The sequence below is a fragment of the Populus alba genome, chromosome 18 (genome assembly GCF_005239225.2).
Source record: "Populus alba chromosome 18, ASM523922v2, whole genome shotgun sequence".
NCBI lineage: Eukaryota > Viridiplantae > Streptophyta > Magnoliopsida > Malpighiales > Salicaceae > Populus > Populus alba.
In genome coordinates, this window is record NC_133301.1 from 3,416,652 (window position 1) to 3,440,493 (window position 23,842).

Sequence of the window (23,842 nt, forward strand, 5' to 3'; positions counted from 1 at the left end):
ACTCACTATAAAAGTTGTTTCTGTTGCTACAGCTTCCATCTCCAAAAACTACTTTTAATGGAAGGTTTAACAGAATTAATTACAAGTCTGGTTTGTTTGCGGTACTGTCAATTAAAACTTCAGTGAAATTAGTAGAGTTCCTGTCGTCAAAGGTCAGGGAGAAGAACATAAGAGATTGCATGATGATGTGGTACGGAGCACCCCAGAGCATGTTTGACAGTGTGGTAGTGGTTGTTTTTCAAATAATTTTTTATGCCGAAATACATGTCAATGATGTTTTTTTATTTTTTTAAAATTATTTTTGACATCAGCACATCAAAAACGATCACACAAGTATAAATCACACTTAATTTTAGTAAAAAAAAAAAATTTAAAATTTGGCCAAACACAGATTGAATCGTAGAGGCAAACGGTTCCTAGTTTGAGAAAGAGACAGTATGTGAAATGGCAGCCTAACGTCGTACTAAAATTTGAAGGACTAAAAAAAAGAGAGGGCCTTTTTCTATAAGGAGTTGATGACTTTTTTATTTTTTTAATACGACAGATGAGATGTCATCTAAAAATAACTTGTCATTTTTTTTATCTAGATTTTGTCCACCGTGAGATGGCTAGAAAATTAAGGTGGGCATTTGTTTGCCGTGAGAATCTATTTTTGAACTTATTTTTATTTAAAAATATATAAATAACACCTTCATAATATTTAAATATTAATTCATCAAGCTCAAAACCCAAAAAATATATATATAAAAATACAAAATCAAATTAGATAATTTTTTTTTCTTAGCTTTAATATACTTTTTAGTAATATTGAGGTTCAAAAACAATTATCATTAAACTACTCTCGCTCCAATAAAAGTTATTTACATTAAAATTAACAGTTTAGTGCTGAAAAATCAATTTTAATTAACAAATTTTTCTCTTTCCTAGAATGCCATGTCTTTTTTTTTTTCTAATTTAGGGATTGAAATGTAACAAAAATAAACTTTTAGATCAAAATTGAAATTATAAAAAATATAGGGATTGTAGAGAAAGAAAAATGAAATTATGAGGACTAAAAAAACCTTTTCCAAGAATTTTAGATTGTCCATTTTGTTCCTTTTATTTTACACTTTGGTCCTTTATTTCTTATTTTTTTTTAATTTTTAATAAAATTTGACAAATTGTTCATTAAGTTGACCATTAAAAATTGCAATTGAAAAAAAAAAATCGAGAACAAAAAAAGAAAAAAAAAACTAGTGTAGCTATAGTAAAACATAGGCATTTTAGTACGTTTAGTAAAATTAAAAAAAATATGATGACAATCTTCCTTGGGATTCATATTCATGTTCGTATGACATTATAATAATTTCTATCTTTTAAAATGCTTTCTAATTTGGTCTATGGTCTAAAAAAAGTTGAAATTAATGCTTTTTACATGTTTTTTGATTTTTTACATGTTTTTTGACGTGCTAATATAAAATAAAATTTTATAAAAAAATATTATTTTAATTAAAAAATATTTTTGAAAATCACCTTACACCATATTAGCGCTCATACCAAACTTTAATTAATCAATGATAAAAAAATATTTTAGTATTCTATAAATTATTAGAATTTCAAATCAGTCAAAAAACTTTAACATCTTTCATTTTCACCGCTCGTAAGTCAAGCACTCTTGTTACATTCTATTAAGGAAAATAAATAAAGGGGTATTCATGCTTTAATCAAATATCTTATGTCTTTAGGTTTAGGTTTAAGTTTAGTAGACCTCGAGCTAAAATAAAATTGTTCAAATTTAGCGTGTTAACTTTGAGAAAAAGCTCTTACTAATGGAGAATTGATGGAGGGGCTAAAAAAATTTAATAGACACAAGCTATTACTAATTTATTTATTTAAATAAACTACATGGACTAATTTATAATTAACTTTCAAAATTTTGATCGTTCAATTTTATAAAGAGGCATCTATCCACCTAAGCATAAGAAGTCACAAATCGTCCACTTTAGAATCGCACGCGCCACCGCACGAGAAGCCCCGCCAAATCCCGCAACACCTGAAAAAAACTTAAAAAAACACCTAATGCAACAGCGCGCCACCACCATAACGCCACTCTCTTGCCCTAGTATCTCCGTCAAATCTCGTTAAATTAGACTCTTAAATAACATCATTTTTACACAATTGACCTTAATTAGCGCTTAATTAAATAATAAACCTCACTAAATCCAAATCCACGTGCTTCCTTTTTGTTTCCATTCACTCCCAAACCCTAAAAATCACCGATCGCAAAAAATGGCTTTAATCAGCGATGCATTACGGCAAGCCTTCATGCCGAAACACGAATACGAATGTCTTCGTGAAGAAGACAAAGCATGGACGAAATTACAGCGACCGTTATTGATTTCTACAGTGGGAATTATATGCCTAGTGATATTTGTTTCGACGACAGTGAGTTTTAAAATTGTGTTTCCTGGCGATAGTGGGAAGAGACCCTTTTGTAGCGGTAACAGATTACAGCCATTGCCGATAAAAAATGGTGGGAATTCAGATTTGTTTCCTGGAGCGTTTTATTTGACGGATCAGGAGACTGCTGATTACTATTGGATGGTTGTTTTTGTTCCCTCCGTCATTGTTTTCTTGGCTTCGCTTGCCTATCTTGTTGCAGGTATGCATTTTTTTTAACTCGTTTTTGTAGATTTGGTTTCCGTTTTTAGGTGAGTGAGGGTGTTATTAATTGTGGGTTTCAATGGGATTTGGTTAATTTATGGTGATTTGCTTCTAGTTATAGAATATAATGCAACTGTACTTCAATAAATGGTTCAGATATCAGTTTAAAATTTGGTTTAGCTTTCAGTGTATCAACTAATGATAATGGGTTATTGTAATCGTGCATTTTGATGCTTAAAGTTACTGTTTAACAAAATGTATCAAGTATCAAAAAGGAAATAATGGGAGTATGGCCAATTGCGTACTTTGATAATACAGAATGCTTTTCAAGAAGAGACCGTTTCTTATGTAGACACCTTCAGGAAAATCATATGGGACTTTGCCCTCAATGCTGGTGATAGCAAGAGGTTCGTTCAGTTCATCAACCGGCGCAAAGTTACTCTGCAAAAAAACACGTAAACAGCAGATTAGAACATGACTCATCGATGCTTGATTCTACTTGAGAGGTGAGCAGGCAGTCAAGGGTCTCGCGGGTTAATTACCTGAGAAGGGAGGACGGGCTGGTCAGCAAACTGAAATAATGAATCCACAAATGCATCCAAGAGTTTGACAGAAGCATTTCTTATGCTTTTCGAAACATCAAGTTGCATGGGGAGTTGCTGCAACTCTTTCAATAATGGCTGCTCGCTCAAACCAAACACAGTATTTGTGGTTAGGTTAAATACAGTTTTAACAAGCAAAACATTAAGTTGCATGGGAAAGAACCAGGTAGTATATATATTTCACTAATCTTGCTTAATCAAGCATAGAACAGGTGAAATTAAACAAGGATTAAGTATATTAACGTCTGATGCAGATGCCTTTAAGTGACAGAGAGACTGGAGGATTAAGTACCTTGTAAGAAGAAGACAACCTATTCTTAAAACGAACGATGTTTTCGAAGGGAGAAGGCCGACTTTGTACAGAGCAATTCACATGAAAAGCCATTGTTGATGTATATGTCATCCTTCTCTCTCCCTCTCCACTAGTTTCCCTTCAAGGATAGCTTAGCTCCCTGTGCACAACGGATCTTAAATATAGGTTTTATAAGCACTCAGGGTCGTATTTTAGATTATTCAAGTAGTTTTTGTTGACTGGCTTCATCCATCCTTGTACACACCCAATATAATATATATCCTCCTCCCTTCAACTTACCTAAAAAAGGGACCCAGCCCCTGAGGCTCACCAAGGGAAGGATCTACCTCCCTTGAATCTGGTACATGAAAAGTACTTGGTTTTCATAAACTCACTCATCTATATTTTACGTCTTAGATTTTAATATCCTTATACTTGTATTTTTAGGTATATACTTTAATAACCTACTATATTTACATCAAATATTAATATAAATATAAAAGATATTTATCTATTATTAAATATTATCAAGGTAAAATTAAATTTTAGAATATTCTCTTAATAAAAAAATAAAGACTCATGGGTTGTAAATATAACATAAGATTTTTAAAATAAAAATTCACAATCTTCACTCTGTGTGTGTGGAGCATCTCTCTATAATATTATTGTATATCTCTCTATAATATTATTGTATTTTAAAAAAAAAAAGATATTTATTTAAACATTAAAGAGTCTTTATCTCCATTAAAAAAAATCTAGCAAAAATGAAGATTGTGAACCCGATTACTCAATTACCAAAAATGCTAGCACTTCACGTAACTCAAATTCATTGAGAAAGGTCAACAAGGATTCCACATCACACAGCTTGGATTCATTCTAGCAAAACCAAATTGTCGTCCATGCACATTTCATTTTCTTCTTCCCAATAAGTCTAGCACCTGCCTATGCCTCGTAAGAACATCTTCCAAAGACCAAGCTGATAATGTATTTGGGAAGCTATCGAAATAAAGGTTTAGGGTTTGAGATGAGGAGGTGGTGTTTGAGGGTTTCAGGTTCCAACACAGAGATTGGTGTTTAGCTGATAATGTATTTTCGGTGGTCGGTGTTTAGGTAATTAAGCTCTTGAAATTGTTCTATTTTACAAAATAAGATTCGAAAAGGCCTTACTTTGGAATAAAAAAATATGGGCCTTTTGCTCATAAAAAAATGAGCTCGCTATTCATTTTCCCAAATTGGAATTAAACTGGATCTTTAGACTGATAATATTGCGGGGTAATGTTTGTCATAACATGTTTCTGACCCTTAATTTTTCAAAAAATAAATATATAAGTTTTCAAAAAAAAAATTCAACAAAATTTAGTCAATTATTCTATCATTTAGTAATTTTTGGCACTTTCATTTATTTATTTATTTATTTTGTGACACATAATAGATAATAAAAATAAAAATAAAAAGTTAGGGAGTGAAGTGAGAGGAAAGAAAGAAGAAGGGGACCAAGATGAATGAGAACAAAAAAAATATAATGGAAGGTCATGGAAAAGAAGAAGAGGGGGAAAAAAAAGGAAAATCAAGCAAAAATTAAAAAATTGGAGAAAAATCCTCGTTCCATAAGGAAATAATTATATTAAACTAATTAATAGCTTAGGTTTTTTCTATTTGAAGAGGAGCCCATATAATATAAACACGCAAAGAAAACAAATTCCAAATTAACTGACAATAAAAAAGAAAAAGAAAAAACCTAACTACCTAAAAAATTGACACCACCACACCTCAGTTCCGACCAAGCCATGCTAGCCCACCATCTTCCCTTTTCTCTCCACCACTTTGCCGTCAACAACCTCCTCTCATCTCTAGCAGCACCACCACCGGATATTTTTTCTATTTTTACCATATCAATTTTAAAAAACTCGTGGAGATGAATCCAATGACAACGTTATTTTTTATCTTACAAAAGTTTTCCATGCCAGGCTGATCATGAACTAGTTGATGATTTTCATATCACTCCTGGCATTTCCATCATTACAGGAAATTATTATCATTTTCAAGAAAGTGGGTTTGGAAGACAATTGGAGAAATAAAATAATCAGTCCCTGAATTCAACTTAGATGACTGAATTCAACTCTGGACATGTATTCATTATATAAAAAATTATTATTTAAAGAATTAGAATTAGAATAAATTTGGGGTGGAAGACACTTTTTTCCAAGAAATTCATAAACGTGGAATTCATGTATGGAAGAAAAAATAGAAGACCATAGGAGAGATGGCCGTCAACGATAAATGCATTGCTCGAAGGTTCCTGTTGTTGAACATTTGAAATAACAACAGTGGTCATCATTACAATCAGATTGTAAGAAAAAAAATAATTGACACAACATCAGATATATAATATAAACTTGAATTGTAAATTTGAATTATAAAATTATAAATAAAATATTTTAACTAATTATATATTAACAATTTCAATTAAATAGCAATTAATAATATAACATAATTAAAAAAAAAACCCAATTTTGTTGTTGTCTCCACAACTAAACTCGTTTTTATTCTAGTTATTTTTATTTTTTTTTTTCATAAGAGAATAACAAAACACTACCTTAAGTTATGATTTTGAAAGGGGATTTCTAATTAGTAATGTTCTTTGAAAAACAAAATACTATGTCAGATATTTTCTTGGTTCGATGATATTAATGGATATTCCCAGATAAACTTGCATGTCAATGAAGATTAAATCCCCCTTTTCAGCTGATTTTTAGAGCACAACTGACCAAGCCATGCCAACCCACGATCTTCCCTTTTCTCTCCACAGCATTGCCATCAACAATCTCCTCTCATTTCTAGCAGCACCACCAGATCATTTCAGATCATTTTTGTTCTTGTATTTTTTAAAAAAAATTAATTTTTTTATATTTTTTTAGCTTTAAATTAATATTTTTTAAATTGTTTTAGATTATTTTGATACATTGATATATATCAAAAAATAATTTTTAAAAAATAAAAAATATTATTTAATATATTTTCAAATGAAAAGCACTTTAAAAAATAACAACTACTATAATTTCAAGTATCCATTTTTCTTTTCACTTGAAGTTGTAGCAACCATCGGAGAAGAAATCAACCAAAACTTCCAAGCCACCAATCTCCCTTCTTAAACAATGATGAGCTACATTGCATGTGCAAGGAGTAAGAATAAAAAAGAGAAGAACCAGCAAGTAGGTTGTTCAATGGTAAGAGCTTAGGATCAAGGGGTTTATTTCCTTTATAATTTTAAGTTCGAGTCTTGTGGTTGTTAATATTGATAGTCACTGAAAGCTTACTTGGTTATTAACTTTAGAACTAGTGAAAATTAGTTGAAGCACATACAAGCTGATTTGATTATCCCACATGAATAAATAAAAAAAAAAAAAAAGAAGAAGAAGAAGAAGAAAGGATCCAATTTACTAATTCCTGAATTTTTCCAGAGACACATTATAATAGTAGTTTAGATAAGTGCTAGTTCTTAGCACGTGGATATAATAAATATATTTTATTATGAAAATTAAAATAAAATATTTATTTTAGATAAAATATTTTATGATAATTTTTATTTTTCCTTTGATGTAATAAGGTGTATCCTATATCAATCAATGTTATTTTTTATCTTACAAAAGTTTTCCATGCCAGGCTGGTGAAGTAGTTGATGATTTTCATATCACTCCGGGCATTTTCATCATTACAGGAAATTATATATCATTTTCAAGTGAGTGGGTTCGGAAGACAATTGGAGTAATAATAAAATAATTTGTCCCTGATTTCAACTTAGATGAATGATTTCCTATCAAATTAGGTGATCACCACACACTATGTATATATGAAATTCGGTTTCAAAATTTCTCAGGCAACCGCCCTAATTGATCAAATTAAGGAGTTAATTAGATCAATTAGCAGATTTTTTTTTTGTTTAAATTATGCGATTGACTAGAAATATTAATCACCGTGCATGCCTGTCATTCCCGCGGTGCCTTACATGATCACTGGGTTTGCAGGATATTCAGTGAGTCGTGAAATTAGTCATAGTGCGTGCAAGCTGACCTAAATACCCATGTAAATAAATAAATAAAAAAGTTAATAGGCTCTTTCATGTGATTTAGCTCTTAAAAATGGTTATTTATCAATATATCGCGTTCATGATATTAAAAAAATATTATTTAAAGAATTAGAATGAGAATAAATTTGGGGTGTATATATAACTAGACAATAATAATGAGGGGGGGGGGGCAACAATGGGGAGTCCTGGAAACCCAAATTTGACCAATCAAGAAGACCCTTTTTTTCAAAGAAATTCATACACGTGGAATTCACTATATGGAAGACAAAATAGAAGACCAGATGAGAGATGGCCGTCAACGACTAATGCATTGCTCAAAGGTTCCTGTTTTTGAACAGTTGAAGGCTGGAATTTTCCGTGCTGCTTTTATTTGAAATAACGACAGCGGTCCATCCATCGGTCCCACGATCTTTTATTATTATTATTATTATTATATTATTATTCGATGATAATATGTATTTTTATATATTTTATATGTTAATCAAGATTATTTTTTAAATAAATTGATTTATGATCTTAACTAAGAAAATCATATAAAGAAGAAGTCCCATAATATTGATTTTTGAGCACTCAATATTTAAGGAGAGGTCCCATGATATTGATTGTTAATTAATTATATACCTTTCCTTGTATAGTAATTTCTAATTAATTTGGAATTAATTGTACTACTGTACGACAGTCACTTTAACTAGTTTTTTCCGGAATAAAATATGACTTGTTATTTATGAAGTCCAGTTAACAAAAACTAAAAGTAAGCCTTTTTTTTAAATTTTTCTAATTTAATTACTAAAATCGTCAAGCATCATTTGAGATTAGAGAAATTGATCACGGGGGCTAATTTCTTCTAATGGTAACTTCAGGGAGTGCATTGAGATGTTGTCTACGCCGGCTAATTTGGAATTTGTCCAGTCTAATTTCTTGCTCATCAGTCAAGATTCTTTGGAAGATCATGAATCTTTGGCTTCCTTCAATTTTGTGATTACGATACTGTCAATATCACAAAAAAAATATTATTTTATTATTTTTTTGACTTTGAATATGTATCAATCTGACCTATTTATATTATTTTATTTTATATTCTTATCTTTATCTTTTTTTAATTTGTTTTGTAATTTTTTTATATTTTTTTTGAAAAAATCATTATACAAAGATCAAGAAAATAATGTTCCACTGTAACAATTACAACATTGTTTTATTTTTTACCATGTTAAAAATTAGCTTGAGATCTTACATGTTTTTATTAATGTATATGATCTTTACTATATGTAAGTGTAGACTTTTTTATTCATGATTATATTTATGACTCGATATAAAAAAATATGTTAATAACATCTATACATCAATTCTTTTACTTTACAAAAAAAAAATATTATACTACTTGCAATGAAACGGATTTAATAAACACGTTAACATTTTATTTTTTATATTCATTGGCACATACAGTTTTTGATGTATTTAATTATTTGTATGCATGGGATTTTTTTATTTATAATTAGAATTAAAAAAGAAATTGAAAAGCTTGAGATTAAAAACATTTTTTTTAAAATGTAATATAATATATACATACCTCAATAATGATATAATACACATACACATATGTATAATATTTATAATTTCATCATTTATAACTCAAAAGTATTTTTAGTGTGTGTCTATATATATATATATATATATATTATATATATATATATATATATATATATATTTGAAAAATAGTAAAATTAAAATTAAAATAATATGTAAAAGGATAGCTTTAGGGGGGGCTTTACATGGTTTTGTCTCCATCTTCTTTATCCTTTTTGTTTAGAAACATTAAAAATTAGCTAAAAAATATCTTTGAGATAGAGACAAAACAAAAAAAAAATCTAATTTTGTCCTTTTATCGTTTTTATCCTAGTTTTCTTTATTTTTATGTTTTTTTTTTTTTCATAAGAGAATAACAAAACAGTACCTTAAGTTATGATTTTGAAAGGGGATTTCTAATTAGTAACGTTCTTTGAAAAACAAAATAGCATGCATGTCAGATATTTTCTTGGTTAACGCCAGTCCTCCCTAACCTCTTCAACAGTTCAACAACTGGAACCTTCGAAGTAATGCACTGGTCGTTCCCATCTGGTCTGCTATTTTTCGCCCATATGGAGAATTATTCCTCGTTTATGAATTTCTTGCCAAAAGTGCCTTTGCCTAGTTTAAGGTTTCCACACCAATTATTTTTTGGTCTCTCGTCATTATATATATATATATATATATATATATATATATATATATATATATATATATATATATATATATCTTGTAGAAGCAGTAGCCGGTAAGTGCAGGCTTGTTGGTTTTAAAAACTCTAAATAGCCACTCTTGAATTATTATTTAATTAGAGGTTTTTAACAATAATAAGAGGTTCTTCTTGTGATTTAGTATGGATTCTTACCTTTTCTTTTCATTTAATATATATATATATATATATATATATATATATATATATATAATTGAGTAATTAAGTGTGGAGGAGGTTTCTTATTCTAAAAAGGTGAGTTTTCTTACAATAATTAAGTGTGATTTTTCAATTTAATTTTCTTTAAATTATTTTACACAGCCCTAATATAAATCCTGTAAATATAAAATCATTACTTTGCACAATAAATCCTGTAACCAGTCAAAAATTAAAATATAAATATAAATCACAAGTAAAATTTTTTAACGGAAAAAATTGAAGCAAAGCCACCAATTAATTTATTTTTCATTAAAATAAAACAAGATAACTTAAATTTAAAATCTATTTTTGTTTTGTTTTGAGATGTTTGTTAATAATTTAATGAGGTTTTTTATATATAATTCTATCATTTTTGCTTTATTTTTTTTCTCAGATCTGCTAGTTTTACCAAAAAAATTTTGAATTCTTGTTATAGTGCTTTTTTTCTTCTTCTAATTAATTAGATATATTTTATTGGTTTATTTTTATTATACTTGGATTTTTTTAATGTTTTGTTTTTAGCAGAGCCATCAAAATTATCAATTTTTTCTCACGATATATATTTTGATTTTAGGTTGAACCATGAACAAAATCAGAAGAATTTGATTTTTTTTTTTGAAAAAAAAAAATATTGATAATTTGCAGCCTAATGAACCAACTCTAATGTGTAATATTAAAGTTATGGTTAAGCAACTCCAATGCGTTTCAGTTTACAAAAAACCCGCGTTGATTAGTGAGAATCATTCTTTATTATTTTTTGCTTTATTTCAAAGTTTATCTTACATAAATAACGCTTCGCTTTAACTAATGTTTCTTATATACTTTGTATGGTTATATTTGATAGGTATAAAGACCAACGACATTAAAGTGATGAATATATTATGAAGATGAAATTAACTTCGTTGCTTTGACTTAATTTGATATTCCTTCGAACCTTTTACTTTATACAAAAATTATTATATGTTTGTAGTAAGTTATTTGAATAAAACTAAATTATACAGGTTTTTTTTACAACTCATATATAATAAATTAAAATAAATATTATATTTTATTATATTAATTTTAGTCTCTTCTAACAAATAATCCTAGCTCTGTCTCTGCGCGCGCACACCAAACTTATTCCACTTGTCTAGATAATTGATTTGGTCAATTTGGGCTGCTCTGGGAAATTTTGAGACGAAATTTCAGATACATATGACTATGGTGATCTAAGAGTTGATGCATGATGTGATAGAAAATGATCATTTCCTGGTAAAGGTTCCGTCCAAAATGATCAGAAAAAAAAAACACTGTTAAAACCCCCTTCTCCTTTATTATGTTAAAAAATTAACACCGTATGAAGACTTTTGTTTAAAAAAAGACAACCTGCGAAGACTTCTGGTTTCTGAACTCTTATGCGACCACCCGTGCACACGGCAAATTCTTAAAACAGGTTGTGGTTACTATCTTATCTCATGGTAAAATAAAATAAAAAATAAAAATAGCAACCATCATCTATAAAGGGGAGTGATAAAATATTAGAATTAAGAGATTTATTTTTTTATAGTATTCAGTTTAAATTCTATAATTACTAATATGATATAATTATTAAAAAATTTATATAATCATTAATTTTAGAGTCTATCAAAATATATATAAAAGGGAGATTTAATAGGAGATTTAATAGGAGATTGCGTTACATTTGGATTGATATGCAAGATTATATTATGTTTAGTTGATAAGGAATGAGACATAAAAACAAATTATAGAGAGCATATTTTATTGTTATTAGGTGTTACAATTAAACTAGAACAATAAATTGAGACATTATTTTTACTTTGTTTTATGGAAAAAGGGACCCGAAATAAGTATGTATCTTATTTTATTCAAAAGGAAATCTTTTTTTTTCTTTTCTTTTTAAGATCACACCTACTTTTATAAATAAAAAGAAATTAAATTCTTAAGATGAACAACAATTTTTTTTATTATTATTTCAATGCTTTATTTTTACAGCAAAAGAGGTATCATTTCATAGTGACATAGTCCATTTCCATTTTCCTTGGCAACGTTACCTCTTTTCTTTCCTTTTGTTTCTTTTCATCGATCTGGGCCATCATGCTTGATGGAGAAATTTGTACGTTTTGTTTTAATGATAAGATTATTTTATGATGTAATTCATAGTGAATGCGATGTGGGATAGGCATTCAAGAAAAACATGTGAATGAGTCCAATAAGCTTTTTGAAAAAATCATGTATAATTCTTGAAAAAATGTGAATGTGATGTAATTTTCACTGCTGGCTTGGGCTGAAAGTTCGCCGGAATGCTCTGAAAGTCTTGTTCCTTGTAAAGGTTGGTTGCCTATCGCAGTCGAGAATAAGAAATTGCCTCAATTAAGCCTAAAAGGTATTTTCGAGGTTGTTATTTTAAAACTTGAAAAACTCTAATTTTTATTATTTTGCTATCGTCTGTTGCGTTAGAATGAATCCACTAACATAATAAGATTTTCAATTTTATAGATTTTTTCTTGGTTTGTGATTTCCTCCCTTTTTCCTTGATTTAAATTGCTAATATATGTGCTCAATTTTTTAAAAAAATTTTAATTACATCATAATATTTTAATTTCAAATAATAATTTGCAATTACTTTTAAAGTTCTACTTAACAAACACTTCATGTACATACACCTGTCTTTGTAAAAAAACAAATACAGTTCCTATACATAAGAGTATATTAATACTTGTAGATTTCTACGATTCAATTATCAGTGTATATGATAGAAAAAAAAGAAAAGTATTTTTGGAATATGAAATATATTTTTTATCAAAAAAGAAAACTATTCATTGCACAAAAAGTGTTAGTGATAGATGAGAAAAAATTAAAGCTATTGACAGAGATTCAAGTTTGAAGGTGAGAAAAAACCATAAACTTCAATAGTTAGAAACTTTAAGAACTCAATTGTTAAAAATATTCAATTGTTAGAAACTAAAAAAAATTAAAATCCATTATAAAAAAATATATATATGATTTGTAACTCACAACTAGAAAATTGGAAAAAATTAATGGAAATGCTGATAAAAAAAAAAACAAAACAAAACAAAACTATTCTTTTGATTACTATTTTTTTTCTTCAAAATAATAAAATAAACCCTAAACCAAGCACCAATTGCACAAGATGTAACTTCTCCAACAAATATATCTTAGCATGCTAGCATCCCTTTGGAGCAGAACAACGTTTCATGTTAAGTTCACACGATTCCATTTACCAAGCTGCGCCCCTTTCATATTCTAGTACTCTATGCCTCCATTGCCAAGTTCCAAGGATTTTGTCCGAAATGAAATAAAACATACACACTGAAAGTTTTGTTTTGGACAGAAACAACTATTCTGATTCACAAAGACTAAATGCAGCATTAAAACCCCTAACCACTACATATAATGAGGTTTACACCACAAACATTACAAGTTATCCCTTGTGTCAGGTCCATAAGTTTTGAGTACAGTAGAAACAAGCATGGGACAGTTGTGGAGTTTTTCCAGCAATATTTGAAATTACGCAGCTTTAGATGAGTCACTTGGAAGTTGTGATTGCAAGCTCCTCCTAAGAAAATCAGACAATTTTGTACTGGCTGCACGCCCTCGTTCTAGACATTTGAGATATTCTTCCACTAAGGTACAAATTGAAATGGAACAGCATTATACAGATCAGATGCCACAAGCAGAAAAATAGCAGAAAAAAAATATATTATTTTGATGAGTGAACGACCGGATTGTGTAATAAAGACACTTCAAGAATGAAGTCCAAAATTCTTTAGAAGCCTATAATAATTATCTTCACCCGACTCTGAGAGGTTTTAACATAAAAGGAGAAAGGAACAGGATTGATCCTAATCACGAGAGAATTTGGCAGATAAACAATCAGAAATCATTATTCAATTTTTTGGAGACTGATACTAGGTTTTATGAAGTCCTAAATGAGCTCCAATCATAGGCCAATAAGAGGGAGGGATCAGTGCAATGAAACTTTGTGAGAAAATGCGCACTGTATGCTTCAAGCTGTTTGATTTAGGAGACAAAGACAACTGTTTCAGAAGAAGAATATACGTATCTTCCTTAAGCAGTATAACAGCAGACAGGTCAAAATCATCCGACTAACATAATGAACTGCAAAGTATTTGATATCTCCTAGAATATTTAGAAGCATGCAAGCAGGAAGAGGAACCTGAGCACTGAGTTTTTTAGGAGTTAACTTTAAAAAAGACAAGCACAAGGATTTCACATCCCCTAGCTGGGGTGTAAAACCAGTAGGTGAGGCATGGTGATAATAACGTGATTTTCAGCTAGCTAACCTCTCCATTTGTCACATATTCAAAAATATCGTATATGTCTGTATCATATGATTAAGTTGGTGTACCTGACATTACACCATGGGTAACAGAGGTGATGATTCCATGTTCCATGGGTTCACCTTCTACGTGGGATAATCCTTCTGGTAAAACAGAGACAACAGAGTTTGGGAAGACTAAATATGCGAATCCCCTCATTTTCTACAAAAATACACAAAAAGCATAAGCAAGGGGAATTTAGGAATAAAAATGAAGCACAAAGTGCATAAGCAAGGGGAATTTGAGAATAAAAATAAAGCAGAGTAATTGTATCTCCACCATGAGTAGAGTTCTGCAGTCCACATAGGTAGTCTGCACCAAGTATTTTACTTAAAAGTTTGAAACCTAAACTGAAATATAAATCAAGGGCTTGTATAGACACTTATGAAGAAATACGGTTTTCTCTTTGCTTTTTCCTCCCTTTATTCCAAGACTTTTCCATCCTGGATGGATGAGCCTTGAATTACACAATTTAGCATTAAAACATCCCGGTATAACTGCATTTACGATGGAAAATTAAGATAATAAATAAATTTATTATACTAACCTGCTCTTCCAGCTTGGTAGGATCCAATATAACATATCCACCTTCAGCCAAACAACAACATATTGCAACTGCGGAAGGCAGTATGGCATCAGTCACCCAAACATCAAATTAACATAAACCATAAGAAGATGACAAACACTTTTCAATTACCTGCAAGATGTTTCATAGGAATTCCAGCATCTACGAGGGCAGCACATGCTGCATTTATAGCACAGACTAGAAGCTACACAGATTGCAGTCAAGAAAATAGCATCATATCAATTTTTCAAACCAAATATAAGGATACAGAGAGCATCCTGCTTAAATCCAACAAATGCATATTGCATATCTGTTAAAGAATCTGCAAGTTATTTTTCTACATCCCAAAAAGGAATGATATCATCATCTGAGTGTGTCTTCGTGGAGAGAAAAAACCCACAGTAGTTAATAAATTGGATTTATAAGCCATATGAACCAACCACAGAAAGGACACTGTAAAATAAACTAATTTCACATGCCAATAGAAGGTATAATAGTAGAAGCATTATAGCTAGAACCTTTTTCTTTTTCACATGATCATTTAATAAAGAAACGTAAAAAGAAAATGTAAGAAGTCATGTTGTCTCTTGGCAGAGAGCTCAGCAAGAGAAAGAAAAATAGAACAAGGATCATGAATTCACATGAATAAAGCGAGAGATTGCTCATCCCATAAAAAGAATTCAAGATAAAATGAGGATGAAATGGAAAATTAGCTGGGATGCAGTTCTAGTCCTACAAATAGAAAGCACAAATAAATAGGATACAGCACCATCATCATTAACAACCTGCAAAAGAGAGATGACTCCATTATTGTGATGTATGAAACTGATCTGTATAATATCAGGAGACACATGCAATGCATTGCAAGCAAGCACACATTCATACAAAATTATTAGCTAGGTATGAAATGTAGAAGTGTGCTACATGAAATAGATGTATGCATCTTATCTTTATTTATCAAATGCTTTATTTTTTAATATCGTATAAAGATGCAGCATCAACAACATAAAGATCACTCGAAACAAATATAAGAAATAAAGAGTAATAACTTGAAAGGTGACAATGAGGGGTGGGCAACAATTTTTGGAACATAATCATTAAACTCCTGCCAAACATAAAATTTTCAACCCATGCACCAGCCCACTGACCTGAACGATAATTGATGTTGTGGTGTTTGGGTTGAGAGTCAAAATGCAGATACTTTGCAAAGTCCTCTTCAATATCATTTCAAATTCCTTTTCCAGTTTTCCTATACAATTGGTAGTAATAGGCAGAAGTATTTTAATAAATAAATAAATAAGCAAACAAATGAGCCACAGTTTAACTAAATCCAATTGAAACAGCAACAATTAAACTTGAATGACATAGCAAAGCAAGTAGCAACTGAAATGCTTCATCATGCAAAAAAGTTAAAGCAACAATGCTTCAAAGTTGAAATGAATTCACTGTGCATCAAATAGTATAAGATGCTACAATCACCGGTTTTCTTCCAAGCTAAATATGAAAAGTATTCCTTGTCAAACTAACTCGTGTTTGTGCTCAGAATATATCAAAAGGTCGGGATTTTTAGTTTTCAAAGAGATTACTACTAGGTCTTAAATTTGATATCTCGCAAGCTATGCAAATGAATTAATTTGTAATTTTTGTTGTTCAAAACAAAACCCATGAACATGCCAATATACAACATTCAATGTCCAATGACAAAACTGAACCCCAAAAAAGAAAAAAAAATACAAAAAAAATAAAAAAAACTAACCAATTTGTCCTGTCTTCGGCTTCCAAATAACTTCAATACAAGCCTTCTCAGGGTTCTCATTCTTCTTTGTGCCAGCTTTAGGTCCATAAACAGCAGCTAAAACCTTTGTATCCCCTAAATAAAATCAACAAGTATATTCAACACCCACTGAGCAATTCTCCACCCCGAAAGCAAAATAAATAAATAAAAATGCCAACAACCCATTTTTCCAGATTGGATAAAATATAAAGATAACCTAAAAAAAAGGTTGAACAAGAACAGGAAAAATATAAGAAAACAATACCCAAAAGATAGTTTAGAAAAAGGAGGTACCTTGAGACCAACTGGCAGAGCCATGAGCACGGTGAAGTACATTGCGAGCGCAAGAGAGAGGTCTTAATTGGCTTGGAGAACGACCATCGTCTCTGTCAGTCTCCATGATTTAATTCACTCCCACAAGCACCCCTACAAAGTTCCCTTTTTTATGACAGAACCTTATATAGAAAAGACTGAAACTTTGTTTCAGCGAATATAAATTAGAAACAGGATTTGATAAGAACTTGGAAGATGGTAGAGGATGATGCAGAGTTTTGGGGTTTTGGGTTTAAGAATTATTTGTTTTGCTTTTAGGTTAGATGAGGAGGTGTGGTGGTGGATCTTAATTGGGGTTTGAAGACAAGTCCAGTGGACGGGTAAAGAAAACAACACGGCCTCATTTTCGTTATTGAAGGTTTTGATTTTGAATGGCAAGTTTCCTTTTCTTTTTCGGTTAAATAGAGGGAACAAAGGCCCAACAAAGCTACACCAGGACAAAGGAGGGATAGGGAAATTTTATGGTGCCCTTATTTTATGGTGCACACATATCATCTTCTCCTTTTATTTCAAGTCTTACACCCTTGGCGAAAACAACATAAAAAAATAACCAGCATGAAAAAACATAATTCTATCTAAAAATATATTATCTACGCAACTTATATACTATTAAAATATCCTAAAAAAATCATAAAAACAATGTTTCTAAAATTTATTATCAAAATTTTAGCTTGATTCAATTATTAAATAAAAATTAAACTCGTTTTGTTAACTAGTATATCTATTTATATCCACTTAACCCATATCTTATTTATCAACTCATGTAAAATGAATAAAATAATTATTAAAAAATATTTCTTTGATAATATGAGAAAAAAAAAATCAAAAGTAAAAATCAAAGTATTTTTTTATTCAAAAAAGTTGGCATGCCACCTTGTATTTTTCTATTTGCTACCATAATAGAATAATATTTTTACTTTTCATCTAAATATTTTTTTTATTCAAAAAATTTGATGAGGTATGCTTACTACGAGTTAGTAAGTGTGAGGCACCACACCTTTTAGGTGATGGGTGCAATGCCTCATGATGACTGAACAAGTGTTGTCTTATTGAATGCACCACTACATCTTTTTCCATTAGGTATGGTGTATGTGGTCATAAGTGTGGTGGTTTGTTGCCAGTTGATTTTTTTTTTCATTCTTTCTTTTTCTTTTACTAAAAAATTGCAATCCCTTTTTACTTGTCTTTTCAATTTCAATTTTTATTCTTTTGATTTCTAATTTTTCTTTTTGAATATTTTATAGAAGTTTTATTTGTTTTTAATTTAGTCCTTCAATTTCAATTTGGCACATTTTCTTACCCATTCTATCATATTGTTTTGATTTCTGATTTTTTTTCTTAAATCTTTTGTGAAAGTTTTTTATTTTCATTAAAAAATATATATCAAAGGGGTTTTAATAGGTTTGTTTAAGGATAATTGGGTTGCAGGTCAACCTAATTTCCCCCCCAAATGATATCATGTTAATCCTCCCTCAATTTTTATTGAAACTTAACCTGGTTTAGACCTCAAATCACCTGGGTCATAGGTCAAACTATTGAGTCGGGATAAGTTTAAAATATGTGATCTATATGGTTATTCCAATCTTATCACTAGGGTCGTATATTTTGAAGGTTAACCCAAGTTTGCTTACCTCTTATTACGTAGTTTACATGTTTATCATGAAACCTTGGATTTGCTTTAGTCGCTTTTTGTCCTCTTTTTTTTGTTTCAATTACATGCTTTCCAAGATTTTTTTTTGAGATTATCATCATTATTTTTCTTAAAAAAAACCCTTTTACCATCATTGTCATATATTTTTTTTTATCATCTCATTAAAATAAAACCGGCTTATTCAACTCTTTCAAGGCTATAATTTGATGCTCGTTCTATTTTTTGTGGTCATTTTGTTAATTTTTTCTATTTTCAATTTAATCCTCCAATCAAATAATTGTTCTCAACCTTTAATTTATTTTTATTTTGATTTTCACCCTAATTCTTTTATTTTATTTTTAATTTTAGATTTTTTTGTGTAATTGATTTTTTTCTCTAATTTCATCATTCAATATTTGATTTATTGAGGATTGATTTTTTTTTTCATGTATGGTATTTCTATTCCAATGCCCTATATCACGAGTTTTAAAAGTTATCTATTACATGTTTGTAACGCCAAACCCGAGTATCAACTCATAGCAAGTTCTGAGCCCCAAGTTATATTGGTTGACTTGAATTAATCAGAGTCATTTTTTTTAATTTTATAAATTATAAAAATTGATATTGTTTTTTTAAAAAAAAGCAAAAAAAAAACTAATTGGTTTTGAGTAGGTTTTTCATTGCTAATTAGCTACTAACCGTATTATTAGATTTTTATTTAAAAAAAAACCTCTCTTGCGACTTCTGCGGCGTCACGTCCGTTTGGGTTCACTCTCTGGAGAAGTTAGAATATTTTGCTTTTGTGGCAGCAACTTCCCATCAGCGTGGCGGGCAAGGCCATTTGCAAGGGCTGCCCGTGTCTTGAACACCCTTATGACTGCCCTTCTGGGATTTGTCCACATTTTTTTTGGTATCTCGTGGCCCTATTCTTTTTATTGATGATGCTCTTCGTTTCGCCCTTCCCTCAGCGTTGAAAGATTCAAGTCAACGCTATTGGGTTATTTATGAATAGAAATTAATCTGTTTAATACTTTAATGCGTTGTTGTCCCGAATCTCAATTTAATTTAAGAGCACTCTTCGTGGGGTTTTATTTTTATATAAAAGTCATTATTCACCTAAAATTAAAAAAACTAAGGAATGATTAGAACTGTATTAATAGTTATTTTTTAAAATAATTTTTGTTTAGAAATACATTAAAATAATTTTTTTTTATTTTTTAAAAATTTATTTTTTATATCAAAATAATAATATATATATATAAATAATTTTTAGTGTAATTTTATTAAAAATATTTTTGATCAATTTTCATTTATGCTGGAATCCCAAAGAGACGTTTAGAAAAATCTTTTTATATTGCTATGTAATCAACGATTCATAAATCCTAAAAGTAAAAAAAAACGTCTATTTCCTTAACTATCAAACAATTTTCTTTATTATTATTATTTCTTACTTTATTTTCTTTTTTCAGTTGACCGAGCATAATTTTTTAGACAGTTTCTAGAAATTACAGTTATTCGATGATTCAATGATGATAATTCACGTAAGGGGGTGTTTAGAATAATTTTAAATATTTTTTTTTAAAAAAAAATTATTAGAAATATTTTAAAATAATTTTTAATATTAATATATTAAAACAATTCAAAAATAAAAAAATTCAAAACAATTTTTTCTTTTTAACTAATTGAAAGATTGATACCAGAGTAAACAATGTCTCCATTTCTTGTCTGTTGTAGTTATTAATCTCTGGCGTTGTGTTATGTGTTTAGACTTGAGAGGTACAGTGGATTAGGTGTAATCTTGGTCAGTCCTGGACAAAGTGACTAACTAACATGAAGTGTGGAATATCAAATTTTTTACGGACTGATATTGATATAGAAATGGGCCTGGGATAACTTGATCATAAAAAATACTCCTATAGTTTAGTGACTTGGGTGTCCCTGGATTGAGAATTAATTTGTTGTGTTCCTTTTGTTTTTGGTGTTAAGGGTGGAATATTTGAGGTTGGGTTAGTTGGTTTCTTGTGTTCTCTGATTTCCGGAATCTCATGGTTTTATGCATGGTGCAGGGATGAATGTTGCTTATTCTGCTCCAGCAAGACATGGATGCTTGAAGGTGGTTGAAAATAATTACTGTGCTTCAAAAAGGGGTATACTTTAATTGTGTTGACCCATTGATGTAGAATCTAAATGTTTGCGTTGCATTATTATCATTAAGGGTTTTACATTGTCTATACATGCCATTTTAATTCTTTATAGGACTAAGTTTGGTGATTTTGGTTTTAGGATTATACTTAAAAAGAAGGAAACAGATAAATCTACACACTTGTTTTTGTAGTTTTTTTTTTTTTATTGGTGTTTGAGGTGTTGGCTGCTGCTCTTGTTCTGAATAGTGTAACTAATGCATTGTTGGTAATTGCGATCTCAAACATACCAACAATGCTGATGATGAAAGGTAAAAATTGATCCATGAGAGCCACAGTAAGAAAGGGGAGGAATTAGTAAGTTTTGCCAGAATATCACTTGTACTCTTGTCTTCCTTAGCAACCGAGGTAGTTGTCTTTTTTACCTGAAATCATATGATATACTGGTTTGCTTTCTTTAGTGGCTTCACTATGCCTTTTAAGTTCTGATTCATGCAGCACTGGGTTGCTAAGGAGATGAGCAATCAAATGGGCAATTGGGTTTTTGAAGTTATTTAGTAAGGCTTTGGTGATGGATGATTCCTGCATCAGTGCATTTTGGGATCAGTTAACTCCTATGGTTTTGCTTTGTTTTAAGAATTTTTACACGGTTTCCTTTGCAATGGGGGCTCCTTGAGGCTCTGTGATTGCCTCTGTAGTCAGCAGCTCTATCATTCCTTCATTTTCTTTACCGTGATATCTGATCATTAATATTTGTACCAAAGGGATTAGGGGGGCTAAAATGGAGAATTATTTCCCCTTTGTGATCTAGGCACCAGAAGATCTGCCAACTCCTTTCCCCTTAGTACATTTGGGTGATGGCAGCAGTTCTGGTGATTGGAAAACTTAGGACAAGGCCTTAATTAGTCGGATCTAGACATTTTCAGATTAATGGTATCTGGGCTTCCTTTTCTTCTTTTTTCCATGCAAGTCCATTTCTTAACGAGTGTAGTAGTGACTTGAGGAAACCTGCATGATCAGATACTGAGTGTGATGCAATCAAGATGTTTTATTTTAAAAATTGTAATGCATCATAAATCAACTTATTTTGTAGCTATTGCTCATATATTTATGAGATGTAAATGATTTCACTTCCTCCATACCTTTTTTTTTATAAGAGATCAAGAAATAAAGTTGAGGCAGCTGACTGCATTACCACTGATTAGTGCAATCAAAAATCTTGATGAAGTTAGAAATGGAAGAAACAATAGGTTGACAGGCTGCAGCTGAAATCGATAAAATAAGGATGTCTTGTCAGACCATTGCGTACTGGAATTGATTAAAAGAATTAATCAGAATGGGACCGCCATCTTTTGATTTCTGGTCTTCTTGAATAGTCTTTATCATGGACGACTGGCTCTGTACATTGCGTGCTGGAAGCCAATCCTGGTCTTAACACGTTTTTTTCCTTCTTCCTTTTATTTTCCCATTTTGTTGAACTGATTCCCATAGTATTGCAGGAAAGTGAAACAAAGATTAACTTGCCCTTTCAGCATATTCATGATTTTGTTTTTCTGTATGTTACATAGAGGCGCTGCCTAGTTGTTTAATTGATTTGAGTATCTTCTAACTGTCGTTTTGATATATAGGTGGGGTGCGTTGTCTATCCATTTTGAATGGTGTCTTTGCCATTATCTTTGGTCTCCTTGCGCTGTTTCTTGGTTCAAGCCTCCTGACACTAGGGAGTAGTTGCTCATTGCCTTTGTTTTGGTGCTACGAGTTTGCAACATGGGGGCTAGTCATTTTATACGCGGGAACCGCCATCTTCTTAAGAAGGAAAGCTGCTCTAATTCTTGATGAGAGTGATTTTGGTGGTCGAAACTCGGGCCTGGAAATGTTGGAAACCAACACCTTGGTGGTCACTCCAAACGTGGAAAGGCGTGTTAATGAAGGTTTCAAGGCTTGGATGGGTTCGTCCCTCTTATCTTCTGATGAAGAAGATGAACCTGACAGTTATTCAGAATCACCTCACATCACTCGCACTTCATCTAACAGACAAAGAGTATGATCTTGAAGCCAAGTGGCATTGGTGAGTTTTTTCAGGGTTTTCTCAAGTACAGCATCAAGAATGTCTGGATCTTCTCATCTTGACTGATTTTCTATCAGAAGTTTGGTTGCGGATACTGTGACGAGATGAATGGCGAGCGTGACAGTTTTGAAGATGACGTCCATGTGACTACTCGTTGCCCTTGGCCTTTTAGGTAGTCATCGTAGATTGTAGGCTGTAAATAATTCAATGGCGATTTCTCTTCTGATGTGGTGCAAGTCATGGAAAAGCAAGCATTTACGTTCCCCTAATGTTAATGATTTGATTAAGGCCATGTTTGGTGGTATTGCAGCATGCCCGTGTCTTAAAAATAAAAACACTTGAATTTTTTTTCTTTCTATTCTTGTATTTTAAAATATTGGTATTGAAAATAATTTTTTAAAAATATTATTTTAATATATATAAAATAACATTTTAAAAAACTATACATTTCTTTTGACACTATCACATTGTAGACGTGAACTGGTTTTTAAATGTGTTTGAGAGTATGGTGGCGGTTTCAAAATGTTTTTTATTTTAAAATATATTAAAATAATATATATATTTTTTTAAAAAAATTATTTTTGATAGCAGCACATCAAATTAATTTAAAAATATTAAAAAAAATTAATTAAAATTAAAAAAAATTAATTTTTTTGAAAAATATTTTCAAAATACAATACCAAACACTTCTTTATTGACCAAATTTGTTACCAATGATAATTCAAATGTGTTTGTGCTTTGCACAATAGGAGCCATTTGTGTCATTTTAAAGGGAATACCTCTTGGCTTGGATTGGTTTCACTCGCATTTTCGTGGGTTCTTGTTATTAGGAATTAATTTTATTTTATAATATTTAATTGATAAATAAATGAATTT

General features: G+C 30.5%; 2 protein-coding genes and 1 long non-coding RNA gene across 4 annotated transcripts; 1 reads left to right on the plus strand and 2 right to left on the minus strand.

Annotated features, from left to right (window-relative positions):
* The first annotated feature begins 1,961 nt into the window (after positions 1–1,961).
* LOC118062324 (uncharacterized) lies at positions 1,962–23,258 on the plus strand. The gene is made up of 3 exons (XM_035076023.2): positions 1,962–2,641; positions 20,824–20,904; positions 22,527–23,258. Exons 1-3 carry the CDS (start codon positions 2,269–2,271, stop codon positions 22,943–22,945), a joined length of 873 nt encoding a protein of 290 aa, XP_034931914.1. The 5' UTR covers positions 1,962–2,268; the 3' UTR covers positions 22,946–23,258.
* LOC140954933 (uncharacterized) lies at positions 2,943–3,708 on the minus strand. The gene is made up of 3 exons (XR_012168587.1): positions 3,538–3,708; positions 3,186–3,323; positions 2,943–3,084 (listed from the first exon to the last, which is right to left on the minus strand). It is a non-coding gene; the product is annotated as an uncharacterized lncRNA (long non-coding RNA).
* On the minus strand, positions 13,332–17,471 carry LOC118062325 (exosome complex exonuclease RRP46 homolog). 2 transcript variants are annotated; one of them, XM_035076024.2, is made up of 8 exons: positions 17,089–17,469; positions 16,777–16,890; positions 16,169–16,269; positions 15,785–15,805; positions 15,153–15,225; positions 15,003–15,070; positions 14,485–14,617; positions 13,332–13,738 (listed from the first exon to the last, which is right to left on the minus strand). In XM_035076024.2, exons 1-8 carry the CDS (start codon positions 17,192–17,194, stop codon positions 13,623–13,625), a joined length of 732 nt encoding a protein of 243 aa, XP_034931915.1. In that variant the 5' UTR covers positions 17,195–17,469; the 3' UTR covers positions 13,332–13,622. The 2 variants fall into 2 exon arrangements, with proteins under 2 accessions (XP_034931915.1, XP_034931916.1); XM_035076025.2 differs by lacking the exon at positions 15,785–15,805 and having other exon boundaries at positions 17,089–17,471.
* Positions 23,259–23,842: the final 584 nt, after the last annotated feature.